This window comes from Python bivittatus, unplaced genomic scaffold (genome assembly GCF_059951505.1).
Source record: "Python bivittatus isolate LINGU-HERP-01145 unplaced genomic scaffold, Pbiv_v1 ctg000840_np1212, whole genome shotgun sequence".
Taxonomy (NCBI): Eukaryota; Metazoa; Chordata; class Lepidosauria; order Squamata; family Pythonidae; genus Python; species Python bivittatus.
This window is the reverse complement of record NW_028277113.1, coordinates 37430142-37447021: the sequence shown is the minus strand read 5'-3', so window position 1 is coordinate 37447021 and position 16880 is coordinate 37430142. Positions and strand designations below refer to the sequence as shown.

At 38.7% G+C, this 16880-nt stretch overlaps 1 protein-coding gene across 1 annotated transcript in view; it reads right to left on the bottom strand.

The window, feature by feature from the left end:
- The window catches only part of TAF4B (TATA-box binding protein associated factor 4b), a 70014-nt gene that overhangs the window by 21374 nt on the left and 31760 nt on the right, over nt 1-16880 (bottom strand). The window contains exons 10-13 of the mRNA XM_025177720.2: nt 12131-12300; nt 7641-7771; nt 6357-6482; nt 5106-5162 (exon numbers count right to left, since the gene is read on the bottom strand). Coding sequence (XP_025033488.2) covers nt 5106-5162; nt 6357-6482; nt 7641-7771; nt 12131-12300 — 484 coding nt within the window. The remainder of the gene's footprint in view (nt 1-5105; nt 5163-6356; nt 6483-7640; nt 7772-12130; nt 12301-16880) is intronic.

Sequence of the window (16880 nt, the reverse complement as noted above, 5' to 3'; positions counted from 1 at the left end):
ATGGTATATCAAGCAATTTACAGGGGAAAAAAAAGTGTTCATGGTTTACAGGACAGAAACATACTGGAAAATGTATATCCCACATGTTCCTCCAATTGGAGATCCCCAAAGTGGCTAAAAATGTAAATAAAAACACAAGATATTTTAAACCAAAAGGGCAGAGCAGCAATAAAAGCCAGACATTAACAACTAACAGAATTAACAGATGGACCTTTCAATCATCCTATCTCCTTTGATACCTGAAATGTTTAAAGGTCCTAAGTGCCTTCTTGGTCCTATTTCACTTAAAAATATTGTCTCTAAATATATTTCCTCTTCGAATTCCTTTCCTCATGTCAATTTGTATTAGTTTCCCAGAAATCTTGTTCATCTGTATCTACTTTTTTTAAAAGTAACTTTTTCATCAATAGAGTTTCCTTGACCTTAGTATTTATGTATCTTGGCATCCTCTTGGATTAGTTAATCATCCTCCTAATTTGTGACATAATTTTTTTTTTCTGATTCCCTATTGCAAAAGTTTTAAACAAAACTTGCAGATCCCCTAAAGAGATCTGATCCCTACTAATTTGGACTTTCACCTTTCTTATAACTAAAATTATTTTATTTAAAAATTCTTATCTTTTGAATTGCGAGATGTGAATATTGAACCTTCTAGGCACCTTTCCAGTTACATCAAAGCCAGAGCTCAGTGCTATTGCAAGTACTGCTCCCAGGTGGTTTAGCTGTATTTATCTCTTGAGCTACATTTTGAAGTTTTCTGGTATTAAAACCATGGTCATTGCTCTTATGCCTGCTTCATGCTAAATAATTCTGTCTTACAGCAATTAATTGCATCTAGAAATTGTATGTTCACTATCTTATGTCAGCTCCACACTAAATAATTCTGTCTTAGAGCAGTTAATTGCATCTAGAAATAGTGCCTTGATTCAGCCTTCCCTAATCTGGTGTCCTTCAGGTGTACAGGGAATACAACTGTCACAATTCCCTATTAGAATCCCCTCTAGCAATTCTGTCTGGGAATTCTGAGTTATCTTCCAACATATCTGGAAGTATTCAGTTGAGAAAGACTATATAGATTACATTCTGTAAACCTAGCCTGCATGAAGCAAATTGAAATCCCTCATTGCAAGCGCTTCACCAATGTCTTTTGCCATGTTAAGACCGCTTTCCCAGCTAGGTCAGGAGAAAAATATTTGCCCATAATGAATACCATAGGAACAGCCTTTAAGAGCTAGGAATGGGATTTCTTTCTAGCCAGGCATTGTACTTTTGTAACAAGAGACATGGTTGGTAACATCACAAGTGTGGGCGGGACCAATATTTTTGACCTTTTTCTGCAGTCGGGGACAAGGAGGATATATATATATATATATATATATATATATATATATTTATGATAAATAAATAAATTAAATATATATATATATATATGATAAATAAATAAATTAAATATATATATATATATATATATATGATAAATATATATATAATAAATAAATAAATAAATAAATAAATGGAAAATGGATTTCTTGAGTCATCTGAAAGAGACTAAAGATACTTATACTGCACTTTAAAACCCTCAAAGAGAAAAATCAGCCCATGGAGGAAGAGTTAAACGTCTGCCAGAATGAAGGCATTTATATTGTCCTTTAAACTCCCTCCTTCATGCAAAAAACTGAGCTAGAAGACTGGGCTTTACAAACAGTGATGCTTTCAGAGTTGCAAAAGCAATGCTGGGGATCACCTGGCTGTTTATCCTTTGTTATCTAGAATCACAGAATGGAAAGGTTGGAAGGGACCTTGGAATTGATTACTACAGTATCCTCAATAAACGGCCATCCAGCTTCTGTTTAAATATTTTCAGCAAAGGAGAGTCCACCGCCACCCAAAATAGTGTTTCACTGTCAAGCATAATAAAAGACAAAAAAAATTAAATCCTGTCCATTTTTTTTCTCTGCACCAGCTTACTGGGACTTTTTATTCTATGAGTGATCTACCTAGTTTTCTACTTAAGGAAATAGCACAACTATTACTACTATTACAACTGTTTACACCCAGCTTTCCTTGGTGAGCTCAAATGACCTGCAGCAGTCACTTGTTATCTTACCCAAGCAATTAAGTTTATGAAGTGACTAGCTCAAAGTCACACAGTGAGCACCATACAGGTAGTCCTCGACTTATGACCATTCGTTCAGCAACCCTTCAAAGTTACGGTGGTACTGAATGAAGGGGACTTACGATTGGTCCCCAAAGTTATGCCCATTGCAGTGCCTCCCACGGTCACATGATCAAAATTTGGGTGCTTACAACTGCAGTGGTGCTTCAACTCTCCACACCTGCCTATCTCCTCTTATCTATGTACTTTGGCCTCCTGCCACCCTGCGCTCTGCCACCCCAGATGACCTGTCATCTTCTTCTTCCCGCTAACAAGGCGTGCCCAGCCTGGCCCTTCACAAGGCAGCTGCTGGCCATGTGAGGCTTTCTTCCCTGGAACTTGTGCACAGCGGTTCTGGGGCTGCTTGCTGCCCCACAAGGTAGGGCGCAGGGCAGCCAAAAAGGCAGAGATGGGGGGGAGATAGGTGGGGGGGGAGAATGACTGCAATGGGGAGTGCTGGGTTTGCCATCACTAAGCGATGCGGTCATGTGATGTCTCGCTTTACAACCGCATCGCTTAGCAACAGAAATTCCGGTCCAATTGTGGTCGTAATTTGAGGACTACCTGTAATCAAGACATATTTGAATGACAGCTCTCCATGTACCTTAACCACTAATAGCACACTGACTCAGCTAATGGAATTGATATGAACATTGACTTGGACCTATTTCCTGGGTAGGGATGTGATAGTCTATTCAGTTATTGCTCCCTAATAATCCTGCCTATGAATACACTACTGGAATAATTTGGAGGATGCTGCTGCAGTCTTAATGTAGATAACAGCATATATTAGGGGACAGCTATCTTTTCTAGCCTTAAACATCCTCCATAATATCAAAATCTTGGAGCCTGTCACTTTTCTCATATGGTATCTCATGACATTTCAGCATTTTTATCCTGGAGGAGAGGGGTGCTACACTGGTGCCATCTGGCTTCTGTGCATTTTATTAACCATATAAGCAGTATCCGGCAGTACAGGATCATTTTCTTTCTTCAAATATTCCACAATCCTCTTCAGCAGGATGTTATTTTCTAACTCAGTTAGAATGACCTGCTCTATGCCGAGTTCCCCACTCTAGCCTTCGATCACCGCCTAGTCCTTATGTCCCGATTGCTACAGGTGCTTAGATGTAAGTACATGATGCATCCATGTATTCCCCATGCCTGCCCTTCTGATTCCCCTTATATTGGATTCTAGACTGTAAACTCCTAAAGGTAGGAACGTGTATTTTGGTACATAGAAATACACACTGGTTCAGCAATGCTCATCACACCACCTTATCATATAAAGTTTACTGTAAGAAAATGTATGTCAGGTACACTGACAGCAATATTCTTAAGAGGGACAATTATGAGCAAGTGTGTAAACAGTTTCAATTATATTGAATATGCATATATTCTATGGTGGCATGATCTGGCTTGAGAACACTGTGTGTGTGGTTTTTTTCCTGGAACACCCTACATTACCTTGTAATTCCAGCCCACAGACTTCCAGCAGACTTCCACAAACCATCCCTTAGAATGCTCGTGCTAGATTTGCTCGTTCACAGGGAAAATGTAAAGTGTTGGAGCCACAGAACGTTTTGCAGGAGACCAATTAGACCCAAAGTGTAAGTTGCTTTTGTTAAAGGAGGCAGCTGGAACGGCCCTTTTGACACCAAAGCCCATCTGAAAGAATGGCATGCACCTTTACTTCTCCTCTCGGAGCAGTTCTTTGCCTTGGTTGGAAACTGGTGCATTGATTTTCAGACCATTTTACTGGATTGCTATTTATTTTGCCTCACCTCTTACATTAATCCAAGCAATAAGGGCTTTTAAAGCATTCATAAATAACCCACTGCTGCTACTATTGGCATCTAGAAGCCAACCGTAGCAATGTTAAGCAACAACAAATTTCATAGTTCAAGAGGCACAGTTAAGAAAAAGGTTGCTCAGAAAAATCACTCATTTACTACAAAGATCCTTTAAAAAATGGCATGGAATCAGTCAAGTAACTATAGAAACCAATTTCTTAAGCTCCGCATCACACATCTCACACCTCAATTGTCTTTATTATTGTCTGCTGTCAGATCCTTAATCAGAAATGTGAACAGGCTTGATTTATTCAGTGGGGGAAAAGAATCTGTAGGTCAAGTTAAAAAAAATTCTCACTCACACAGTTTTCAACCTTAGGTATTTTCATTTAATTCTGTTCCCAGTAGCTCTGGGGGCAACTCCAGCGAGATCCAATATTAAGGCTCAATTAAAATAAGCTCCAATTAGTGGAGCTTTTTTCTCTCCGGCTAAAAAAGTCAGGAAATGGATATTGGGAAATGTAAAAAGTCAGCTACTGAGAGGAGGCTGCAGCAGACATAAATGAACTTATTTGTTGATTTCTGCAGTTGCTATGCAGAGGCCTCTGGGAGTAACAGCTTAACCAGTCTAAGCTATAAACTAAAACCCCTGCAGCTAAACATGAACTGTGTGAAACAAGGGCTCCATTCCAGAACAGAAAACTGCTGGGCCCAGAAAATTAAAAGCCAGAGGCGTTTTCCATTTAAAACTAAATCCCAGTACCACCTCCCAGCCAAAGAATTATAAGCAGTATCAGATTTACAAAACGAACAATTACCCTGGAAAAATGTAGGCTATTGTACAGTCCCAGATGCTAAATCTTAAAGTGTCTTTTTTTCCCCTCCTAATCCCACATTATATTCCTATCCAGCACAGTGCTGTAGTGGAGATCTGCCTAGAAATAGTTCTTTGTGAACTATGAAAATAAAGTGTTAAGAGCTCATAATTCACTGGCCTCATTTGAAGCATCGTCCTTGCCTGCAGCAGTTCCTGTCCTTCCCCAAGGCCTCCACAAATGGTATGCAACAGCAAAATAAACCCTGACCTAATTGCCAGGGGAGGGCTCCCAACCTCTCCTCCTAACAGGAAGCCAAACGTGGTAACTTGAAAGTCGTACCTCTTTTGCTTTCTGCTTTAAACGCAGCTGCTCTGGATCTTCTTTATTGCAACGGCTCTATTAAAAAAGGAGAGAGAGGCAGAGAAAGAAATTTAATGGAAGTTACCCAAAATACAAACATTATCTTTAAATATTTAATCAGCTACCATTTTCTGTTCTGATTGGAAATCTTAGCTCTAGGGGCTTGATGCCGCAAGCCGGCCTGGCTTGATTCCCCCCCCCCCGCCCCCATGCCCAAACGTCCCTTCATCGGGGACGGTCGCCTTCCTTCTAGCCCAGAGGAAGCTTGAACTAAAAATGATGCTAACATTGTCAGTCAGGTCCAGCGTAGGCATGATGATGTTCATGTCAGGAGCAGACACTTGGGGAGAGAAAAGAAAAAGAAAGGCAGAAGGAAAAAAAGAATGCTCTAACCCCATGTTTTGCTGGAATAATACAGCAGACCGCCTTAGGGGGCCTAATTTTAAACTCCCTTATTTCAGAATGAGGTAGATTTAAAAATAGAGCCATTTATACGGGCTATGATAATCGGTTAAAACGTGTCTGCCACAAGGTCAATATAGACGATCAGCCAGCAGATGCTCTTAGTAAGTCTGCAAAAACTGGCTACAGGCCAGTTAAGCCCGTGACACCTGTAAGATGGGAATAAAACTGACCTATTTTATGGAAAGGGGACAAGACCATGATCCTGTGCAGAGGGAACGCACCGTTTGCTAATTGGAAGTTGTTAATTTCAACTTAGGCCTCTCAGTACCATTAGTTGCATTCACCATCAAACTTCTGTCCAACGCTTCCAGCACTTAGAACAAGCACTCTATCGGCTATTTTCTTGCCATAGTTTGCTTTAATATTAATTTGTCTAATTCCTGGGATTTTTTCCCCATCTTATTTACATGTTCTTGCCTATTTGGGGGGAGGTTAACTTTAGTTCTCTTGTATAGTTTATCCTTTCCATTAATCAGGAAGTCTTAAGGAGATTCCACCTTCTTCCATGGGGATCCCCAGGGCTCTGAACAGATGGAAAGCTCCAGAAATCACCTCTACTTGGCGACAGGGGAGGGGGGAACAAGTTTTCTAACTGCTTAGTTATTGGCATCTACTACACAGAATAGTCATATCATTCTTTTGGCTGCAACCTTTTAAAATTATTTGCTTTAATATAGACAGATAAAGAGAAAAAAAATCCCAACAAAGAAAACAAACAGAAAAAAAGATTTCTGCTGCAATTCCGTGCCTTCTGAATTCTCTCACCTTGGCTGCTCGGAGCAACTTTTCTTTTTCTTCTTCATCCCTCCTCCGTTTCTCAACCTGATCCAATTGTTCAAGAAACTGAAGCTGAGCCCGTGTATCATTAGATAAAATATACTTGTCACTCCCCTTAAAGAGAAAGAGCAAATGCCTAATTTATTGCAGAAAACAAATTTCTGACTTCAACATAAGAATCCGTTTAATTACAAAACAGCATAGTATACAGTATTTTGTTTACCATATAAAACAAGAACCTTCTAGAGATAAATACCTACATATTTGATAAGTCACTGAAAAGCTAACATGTTTGCTCTGTGCAAGCATTTAAAGTACAGGGGCCCTTTACTCACACTGAATTCAATTTCTGATTCACTTGCATATCCCTTTGTGGCACCTGAATATAACTTGTCTTTCATTTGCAAGTAGCCATTCAGGGGAAAATACCCGGCAGAAACTTCAAAAGCCGTTCTGCAGTCTCACTGTTTTAACTGCCATACAACTGGGCTCATGGAATTTTTAAATAAAGGCAGCTGTAGCTAACCCCCCCCCCCAATTGTTTTCTGGTGAAGTTTACATTAATGCTGAGGTTTTTCTGAAAAAGCATTCTTGTGATGGTAGGCTTTCTTATACCCAAACATGCCAAAACACACGGTTTCAGGTGTCTACTTTCAAAACAAGTCAAATGTCAAAAAGCAGACGTGAACTCTTTAGGGAAAGGCTATGGAGCTAACCACTGATTAATCATGAGTGTCCCACAGCCCATTTAAATATACATAATACATTTGCAAAAGAGATTTAAAATTAGATGAAGGGTTATTATTATTTATTTAAATTTATTGGCCACCCAGCCCCAGTGGACTCTGAAGGTTGCAGGTTGCCTACCCCTATCTTAATCAAAAAGTCCCAAACAACTCTATGAAGCCCCTACATACTTAAACAAAAATGGATGCTTTAACTGATCACAGTGGAAGGAACCTGTTTACATATTTAAACTCCCTTATGACTATGCCCAGTTTCTGTATTGCCAGACCTTATCCAAGCAAAACATCCCATCTTCAGCCATTACTATGGTTTAGTCTGCACTTTCCTCTCCCTATAGGTGCAAATAAAGCAAAGGAATCAGCACTCTGCAGATGGCTAGAAAGCTTTTGCTCTTTCTCAGTGTATATGACCAAGATCCTGTGAGCATAAAAGCAGTAAATTCTTCAAGGTACATCAAGATGAACCATCCCAGGGTACCCGTTATTTTAAAAAGACAAACTGAAGCTTGGCAAACATTATTTTTACCTTATAGGTCCTCATACGATGTTGAGCAATTAAAGTTAGTTTTTCTAGAAGCCCTCTTAATCTCTCCTGTGTAGCATGGGAGATCAAGTTCAGAACATCAGAATTAACTTCCATAATGTCATGCCTTTTACCTGTTGAGGCAGAGAAAATCCATTACGTATTTTAGTACTAGCTGATAATTGAAATAATTAGCACAGCAGGCATTCTGTTCCCCCTGGAAGTCATACCCATTATGAATAAAGGTTTGGGAGATTGTGATTTTCCTGGTAAAGTCACAACTTCAAAGATCTTAGACATTACATTAATAAAACCTAGCCTACAGCTTCAGAAAATAGACATTGTTTCACTTAGCCTCTAGAATCACTCTCCTTGCAAGGTCATTTATAGGATAAAGTTAATAGGAATGCAGAAATCAGGCCTTCTGGTTTGGAGAAGGGGAGAAGTAGTAGCTGTAGAAGTTCATGCCATATTCTGTTAATTTCAGTAATTAAAAATAGAGAATTAGTTTTTGCCCTGTTTGACACTGTACTTATTAAGTCCTGACATGTTAATGAACAGAAATATCTTTTGCATCATATTCCAGGCATGTTCATACCTGTACCATTTGTGCCCCAACCAAAACAACATATGGCACCTTGACCCACCCTCCTTAAAGAATAACTTGCAGGACAGCCCACTCAATTCAGACCCCAAAGCATTCTCTTTCCATTTCTATCATAACTGCAGCTTGTCTGGAATTTGCCTTTCCTGCACTGCCACTGTCCTTACTCCCTCTACTAACGTTCACAAGAGCAACAAGAATGCTGTTTGTTTCAAGTGAAACTGCCTGAACATTGTACTAAGAGGAAGCATCACCTCTGCAATGCCCTTAAGTTGCACATATATTAATTCAGGGTTCTTTGTCTGGTTGACAACTGACCTCCATCAGCACAGGCTTAGGAAAGTACTATGAGTACCAGGGCAATTCAGTGCTACAGAAGCAAACGACTTCAAAACACACACCCAAAGGCGTTTTCTTGCATCTGTACTCTCTTCCTCAGAGGTGTCATAACTGAAAATACCAACTGTACTGATGTAGAAAAGGCATCTTATTTTATGCCAGGAGTAAAATGTGCTCTTAAAATAGATGCATGCAGCTCCTGGCTTCTATGGGAAGAGTAGAACAAGAAAAACCACTGTTTAAAACTAAACAGTCACCTTGTTTTATATATTAAATTGTTGGGATGTGTTATCAACCAATAAATGCCAGGTTTAGGCAGAAATTTTGCCAATGCAAAGTAGCTTCACTCTGGTAACTCAGATGCTGAGCTCTGGTAATCAAAGAAAGAACTTGGATTTGTTTAAAACATGGATAGTCAATTTGCATGCCCCAGACTAGGTGTTCTGCATATCATTCCTAAATCTTTGGAAGCAAAACTCACCCAAATACAGCATCTCACTTTCCTCAGAACCAGAATACAGAAATACAAGGTTTACTCTCCAGGAAGCTAGAAGGATGCAATGAAGGCCAAGAAGAGTGCTTTCCATGTTTCTATAGTATCCTGGATTGCTGTTATTGTTGGAAAAAGTTTCTGTGATCTTATATTGTTGTTTGATTACCTTGAACTACCTGTACATGTTGCAGTTCTTGTAGACTCACTAGGATTACTGTAGCTCTTCTAGACATTTAAGTAAAGAAAGGAGCAAACCAATCTAAGACAACCAAAGAGCCCTGACTCTAGATACCTCTCGTCTTTTTCTGTAGAAAAGGCACAACAGTTATGAACAGTTATGTTCATTGTTAAGTCCCTCAGAAGCAACACTATTTAGAAGAGCAGCAGCACACATTAACTACTTCCAAATCAAAAGAAACTGCGATCAGATAATTCTAGTTGATACGTCCATGAAAATCAGGAAAATCAAATCAGAATTGTTCTTTTAATTTGGAAAATCAGTTCAAATTGGATTTCCAAAGCCATTTCTGTACATGCCCAAAAGCATCTAAATACTGTGGAGCCCTTGGTGCTCTCTGAGCTTGGTTGTTTGCCTGCAGACATTTAATTACCCAACTAGGTAACCTCATCAGTACGGGTGAGTGTGGGGTTTGCTCCCTGTTTATATACAGTAGCTTGCCCTGCTAATGTTGGTGGGGATGTGGTTTTCTCCTTGGTAGTTCCTTGATTAGGGTACTATTTTCTGCTTGATTGTCTGTTAATCTCCGCTTATCTGGGTGTTGGCTGCTGAAGATAATGTATTCTGGTCTTTTTGTTTCCTTCTTAGTTTCTTATTGTCTCTTTTGAATGTAAATGTGGTTTATTTCTGTGTGTCTATTGATGGCTGATGTGTCTGCGTGCCAAGCTTCCAGGAATTCCCTCGCATTTTTTGGATTTAGCTTGGTCTAGGATGCTCACATTTTCCCAGTTGAAACTAAGGTTGAGTCTGTCCATGTGCTGTGAGATTTATGAGTTTTCATTGGTCTTCTGACTGCTAGTTGGTGTTCATGGGTGCCCTCTGCTAGTCTTCTGCCTATCCGTCCTACATAGTGGCTGTTACAGTCCTTCTACTGTATGTTATAGATGACTCGTGTGTTTTCTTCTTGGGCTACTGGGTCTTTTGATTTACTTAAGATGTTTTGGAGAGCTTTAGTTAGTTTGTGTGCTGCAGTGATGCCATGTGGTTATAATAGTCTCTTGGTTGTTTTTTGATGTATGACAGTGTCATCCTTTTCATAGCTTATGTTGGTTGTGCTGTAGTGAGTTGGCAATGATCGGGTACTTTTTGATAAAGTTGTGTGGACATCCATTTTGTTGGAAGATATTGTATAGGCAGTCTGTTTCCTTCTTCTGGTGTTCTGGGTTGCTGCAGTGTGTTTATACTCATTTGAATAATATTCTTACAGAGTTAGTTCCTCTTGTGGGAGGTTAGTTGTTACTTTGGTAATGGAGCATTTGGTTAATGTGGGTTGCTTTTCGATAGACTTGCGTTTCTAATTTGCTGTTGTTTCCTCTGCTGATGAGGATATCCAGGAAGGGTAGTGTGTTGTTTTATTCTTCCCTTGTGAATTTTATTCCTTTGAAGTTGTTGCTGATTGTTTCATGTGTTATTCCTTTTTTATCATGACAAAAGGTATCATCTACATACTGGATCCCTACTTGTTTTTATGTGTGGGAGTGCTATAGTTTCTAGATGCTGCATTACAGTCTCTGCTTTGAGTCCTAAGAGCGGTGATCCCATGGGTGTTCCTCTGATTTGTTGGTATAATTGTCCATCAAACCGAAAGTAGGTAGTGAGGCAGAGGTTGATGAGGTCCATGTTTCTGGGTATTTTGATCTTAGTATATTTGGCTAGGCCAGGTATGTTGTACAGTACTACTGCCATGGATTCTTTCGCTAGTTCTGGATCTATTGACATAAAGAGTGACATCAAATGAAACCATAATTTCATCTTCTATTTTTAGGTCTTTGATTTTCTGGAGGCACTTAAATTCTCTTCTATTGAAGCATTTAAATCCAAAGTGATTCAGAGGAATCCTATTTTACAATTCCAATTTGGCACTTTCCAATTTAATTTGCAGATTTAACAGAATACTCTTTCAATCAAATCTCTGAACTGAATATTTGAACAGTCATCAAGAAGGGTCTAAATTAGCACTCTTGACATGAAGTCTGATTCTGGAATCAAGTTAACCATGGATTTAAGCTTGTGTCTGATCCTCTTAACATAATTTTTAGTACCATCATAGAAATTTGTTTTCAAATAGATGAATTTCTTAAGTAAATAAACTTAAAAATAAAGTAAGGATGCAGCAAAAAGTAACTTCCAAGGTATTTTCAGGAGAGCTGTATTACCAAGACAATGAACAAAGTTTCTTAGTTCATCCTATTTGGGTCAGGACATGTAACCTCTTTTCTAACTGCCACTAAAAGCATACAGTACTAATACCTCTGTTAGCACATGAGCTGGTCTTGGCAATCATGAGTTTTTGGACTAAGGACTTAAATAGTTGAAGGGAAAATCATAAACATTTATCATCACAAGGTCTTTAATGCAACCTTTACTTCTTTTGAGAAAACCATGCACGACAGACATAAAAAGCTCAAAAGGTTTAGTACTTGCTTGCAAATGTGTCAATTTCCTGAGCAAATGGGTAAAACAGTACTGGTAGATTTTTCTCCATTGCTTGTCTCATACATTTTCATTCAGAATCTATTCAGAAATGTTCTCTTGCAATTCTGCTCATGTTGGCCTCAACAAAATAACTCATGCAATGCCCGTGCAATGGCCCTAAAAAGTAGCATGAAATAAAACTTTGGTGAAGGTAACTTCAAATATAGGCCATTTGTTTCTAAGATGAATGTTGGAGCATAAATGGGTTCCCTTATATCCATTTTGGCAGTGATATGCCATCAGTTTACTGCTTAAATTGGGCAGCTTTACTTTGAAAAAAAAAATGTGTTTCTTCTTCAAGCAAAGAGCTGCACGTGCCTTAAATTATTCTTCCAACTTCTCACCTTTTTTTAAGATCATCTTTTGCAGCTCCTCTGAAGAGAGGAGGAGTTTCTCTGGACAAGGGCACCTAACAGAGCTGACTGCTTCAGAACTGGATGCCAATATGCACGCGTGCTCTTCATTCAAGTTAACACCAGCCATAGAAGCCACATCGTTAATGTCATCTTCTTCCCTAAAAGCAAACATACATTTTGGATTGGGCTATACAAGCAAATAAGACTGTTCCATTAAATACATGTAATACTTATCAGTAGAAGAAATTCAATTCCTTCACTTATTTGGCACATAGTACTAACATTTAGCAGAAAAAGGCTAATGGCTTAGTATTGTGTCCTTTACATTAAGAAACAAATTTAGATGACCAAAGTGATTAAGAAAGGAACTGTGGCCAGGCCTTGAAGGTCAGGTGAGACAGCCTAAAAACACAAGAGTTGAGAGGGTCAGGATTTACTCCCATAATTTTCAAAACCTTAGTCTCTGAACTAGCCAGTCCGATTCACACTAGGCTAATCCATAATAGGTCAGTACACACATCATGCTAAGCCAAAACCCAAAAATGTTACTATAAAACCAGGCCAACATGCAAATCTATAGTGTAAAAGTCAGCCTGTAACACCTGGCTTTTATCCAGAACAATATTTAACAGAAATCCACAAACACATAACTATGGCACAATAGTCCTTAATATTGTTCTGTTAACATCAGCCAGAAGAGGAAAATAGGGGGAAAAATAAAACAAGTTTATTTACGGAAAATCTAAATGAATTGAATAATATACTGAGAAGAATATTCCAATATGGGGAGGATGGCTGCTTGACCATGTTAGTTAGGAACAGCTGACAAACCTGTTGAGGAAGATTCATGTTCATTGCTGCAGAACATTTCACAAGTTGTCAAAGAAAGATATTCCTTTCGGTATGCAGGAATTTATAGGTATTACAAGATTACAAGATAAGCAGTAGGATTTGGTTAGGATGTGTCTTGTTCAGATTTCCATGCATTAAGCAATAAGAATTAGGATAATGAAGTCTGGCTTGGATAATTTCAGTGAACTCTGCTCTACTTTGCTTTGATTTCAAAAAATTCAAAGCTTTATATTTTCCTACCATCCCAAGAAGAAATCAAGAATACTGTCTTCTATGCTTTTTCAAGTAACAGGTTCAAATCTGCAAGCAAATGAAGCTTGTCAAATTTCTGGTGTGTAACTGGAAAAGCTTTTTCTAAGTCTATAAATTTGGAACATTGTTTTTAAAAAAATCCACTATGATTTTTGCAGGCAGTTGATATGAAATGGCATATATCAAAAGGGAATCTTAACAAAGTAACTTGAAGTATTTAGGACAGGTGTAGGAATTACAAACTTACAATGATCAAAAGCTAAATTTGATAATCTGCTTGTCTTCTGCTTTATTGTCACTAATTGCTATGCTATTTCTTCTACATCTCTCCAAAGAGAGAGAAAATCCCATACATTAAGTAGTAATTAAAGAGAAAGAGCTATGGTGAAGTCACGTTCTGACCAGAATATACACTTGACAGTTAGAAATCAGTACCTTCTTCTCTGACATTTCCTTATGTGGAAATGTTGGGAGGAAAATGTATAATTTTTGTAAAGTACTGTACATACTCTGCTGCTTGACTGAACACCACATCACTTTGGACAATTTATACTGAATTTCTTCAAAGAAGGCCACTTCAATTTGGGATTAATCTGAAAAAGATGTGTGGTCCTAATAAAAATCCACCAAAGGATAACATGAAGATGTTCAGGATTTTAATGAGGCATATTTGACTGTCCACTAGAAAACATGAATGCATAGTTTCATCACCTAAGATTTAGAAAGCTGTTATATTTGGGACCAAATACTTAGGATTACACAAATAAGAAACAATAACAGTATTTCCTTCTTCTAAGGCAGTATTTCTTGAACGCTTTGCTTTCAGAATCCCTTCCTCCTTTTAAAAATAATGGAGTTTGTATGAGTTATTTTTATCAATATTTACTGTATTAAAATTAAAATTGGCACATTCATACAATATTTATTTATTGAATCATGTAAAAATAACAATATTAAACCCATTAGATATTAACATAAATATTTTTCATGGAAAACCCTATTTTCCAAATAAAAAATAATCAGAAGAGTGACATTGTTTTAAATTTTTGCAAAAAGTTCAATATCTCACAAATAACTTTGATTTTGTGGACCCTCTTTAAGAAATATTCTTCTAAGGTATTTGTGAACCATTCAGAGTGATATTAAATTATTCCATCCATTACAGAAGCCTATTCTCCCCACTTATTTTATTGATAACTTAGCTTATGTCTGTGCTTCTCAAGTATCACTGATACTGATATAATCAATTATTTGAAGTGAAGTTACTGAAAACCCCTTCTAGATCTCATTTAAGAAATTTGCAAGTGGCAAAACTTCCATGAACTGATTAAGCAAGTCTTTAGCCCCCTCTGCTGTTCAAATACTGACCACACAGTTTTAATATTATTTAATTACTCCATTGTTCAAAAAATAGGGACAGGAGGAATGAGCCAGGCAAGACGGTGCTAATCTGAATCTGCATGGAATAATTTAGATTTAATTTAGGACCAGGCAATAGTACTATCAGATTTTAAACAGGTACATAACTATCATATTCAAAATAGCTAACACACTTTCATTTTTCGTACTTAGAAAGAACTGACATATGGATTAAACCTCTCGATATTGAGAAGTGAACAGCATCAAAAACAAGGCACTTGCTTCTATTCTCCAGTGTGAATACAGCACTATTTATAGAAGGAGAGATTTCAGAGTGTTTTATAACAAGAAAATTATGCATGGATGTTCAGACTTCTGATACTTTCCTAGGTAATGAGAATGGAGATTGAAAAAACCAACTAGTTTCCTTTTCAATAGGGACATGCTTTGGCTTGGAAGTAGAAAAGGTGATAAGATGTGAACACCCTCACAAAACTGGTCTGTACCTCCTAAAAGGAGCCCCCTTTTTCCTTGCTCATGCAGTAGCTGCAGTCCCAGGAAAATACAGTGGTACCTCGGGTCACGAACACGTCTGTTCACGACCAATTCAGGTCATGAACAGCACCGTTCGCAAAATTTTGCTTCCGTTTGCGAACTCCGCATCGGGTGACAAACAGGATCCGTGGCCATTTTCCCTGACACATGTGGTCGTGGCTTCCTGTAGGGAGGGGGTCTCTCCTTCTAAACAATAACCTCCCCACCCGCCTTTCTGTCCTCCACGCCTCAAGCAAGGTTAGCGTTCTCTCTCTTCATAGTGTACTGTACTGTACTTTGTGTCATATTTTTGTGGTTTAAAAAAAAAATACATATGGTTCAGAACAGATTAACCGTATTTACATTGAACCTTATGGGAAAATTTGATTCGGGTCGCGACCAAAATTGGTTGGCAACCAAATTCGTAGGGGTCAGAACAGATTAACCATATTTACATTGAACCTTATGGGAAAAATTGATTCGGGTCGCGACCAGAGTCACGGAACGAATTAAGTTCGTGACCCGAGGTACCACTGTACAGGTAGTCCTCGCTGCCTGCCTCATTTAGCAACCATTCAAAGTTATGATGGTATAAAACAAATTTGCAACCAGTCCTTGCGTTTACAACCATCCCAGTGTCCAGCAGTCCATGATCGCCATTCAGGCGCTTCGCAACTAGCACGCATTTATGACCATCACAGTGCCCTATGGTCACATGATCATCATCTGCATGCTTCCCAACCAGCTTGTGACAAGCAGAGTTAATGGAGAACACAGAAGTAAAATCACAAGTCGCAGTGATGTGATGTCTCACTTAATGACCGTGGTGACTCACTTACAACTGAACAGAAGTGATGTTGTAAGTCTGTTACGGTCATGTGATTTTCCGCTCAGTGATCGAGGCCCTTAGCGACGGAGTTGCCGGCCCCAGTTGTGGTTGCTAAGCACTACCTCTATGCTTTTAAACTAAGGAGCTGGCAACAGCATATGACAACCTTCTTACACTCCATCACTGCCTCCTTAACTCAAACATGTATTTTCCTAAAACTGCAAAGTTGTTACATGAATCCAGGAGAAGACAAATTAAAGGAGACAGTGACAGGTGCAACCAGGATGCCCACATCCCTCCAAATAATTGTTTATACTTGAGATCCAAACACACACACGACTACTTTCCTTTGACCAGTTAGAACGTTCTGTGCAATCTGTTAATAAAGATGCACGCTTAAATTAAATCCTATATATCATTCAGTAAATAATAATATGATTCCCCTGAGTAAAAATGTTTTGTTCTGCTATCTACTGGAAGGAGTAAGATTTGTAAGCCTGAAAGTAATCTGACATCAATCAGCTGCAGCACAAACATCTGTAATATTTACTGGAAGGCTTCGTAAGTTGCTCCGCCTCCTCATCTCCAAATTGCTAATCAGTTCTCACATTTGATTATATATATTTTGAGTATATTACCATATTAAAACCAATACAGGCAGTCCCCTAGTTATGAATTTTTGAGTTGCAAACTTTCACCAATACAAACAAGATGGACCCGGGAGTTGGAGCTGGAAATCGGACGAGAAGTTGGGGGAAGGCGCACAGCAAACTAACCCTTTCCCACTGTCTCCCAACTTCCGGTTCCAACTTCCGGTCCCGACTTCTCACATGGTCAGTCCATTACGATGCTCACGAAGATGAAGTTATTGAAGAAAATGGGGGGGAGGGGAGAAGATGGAGAACATGGCAC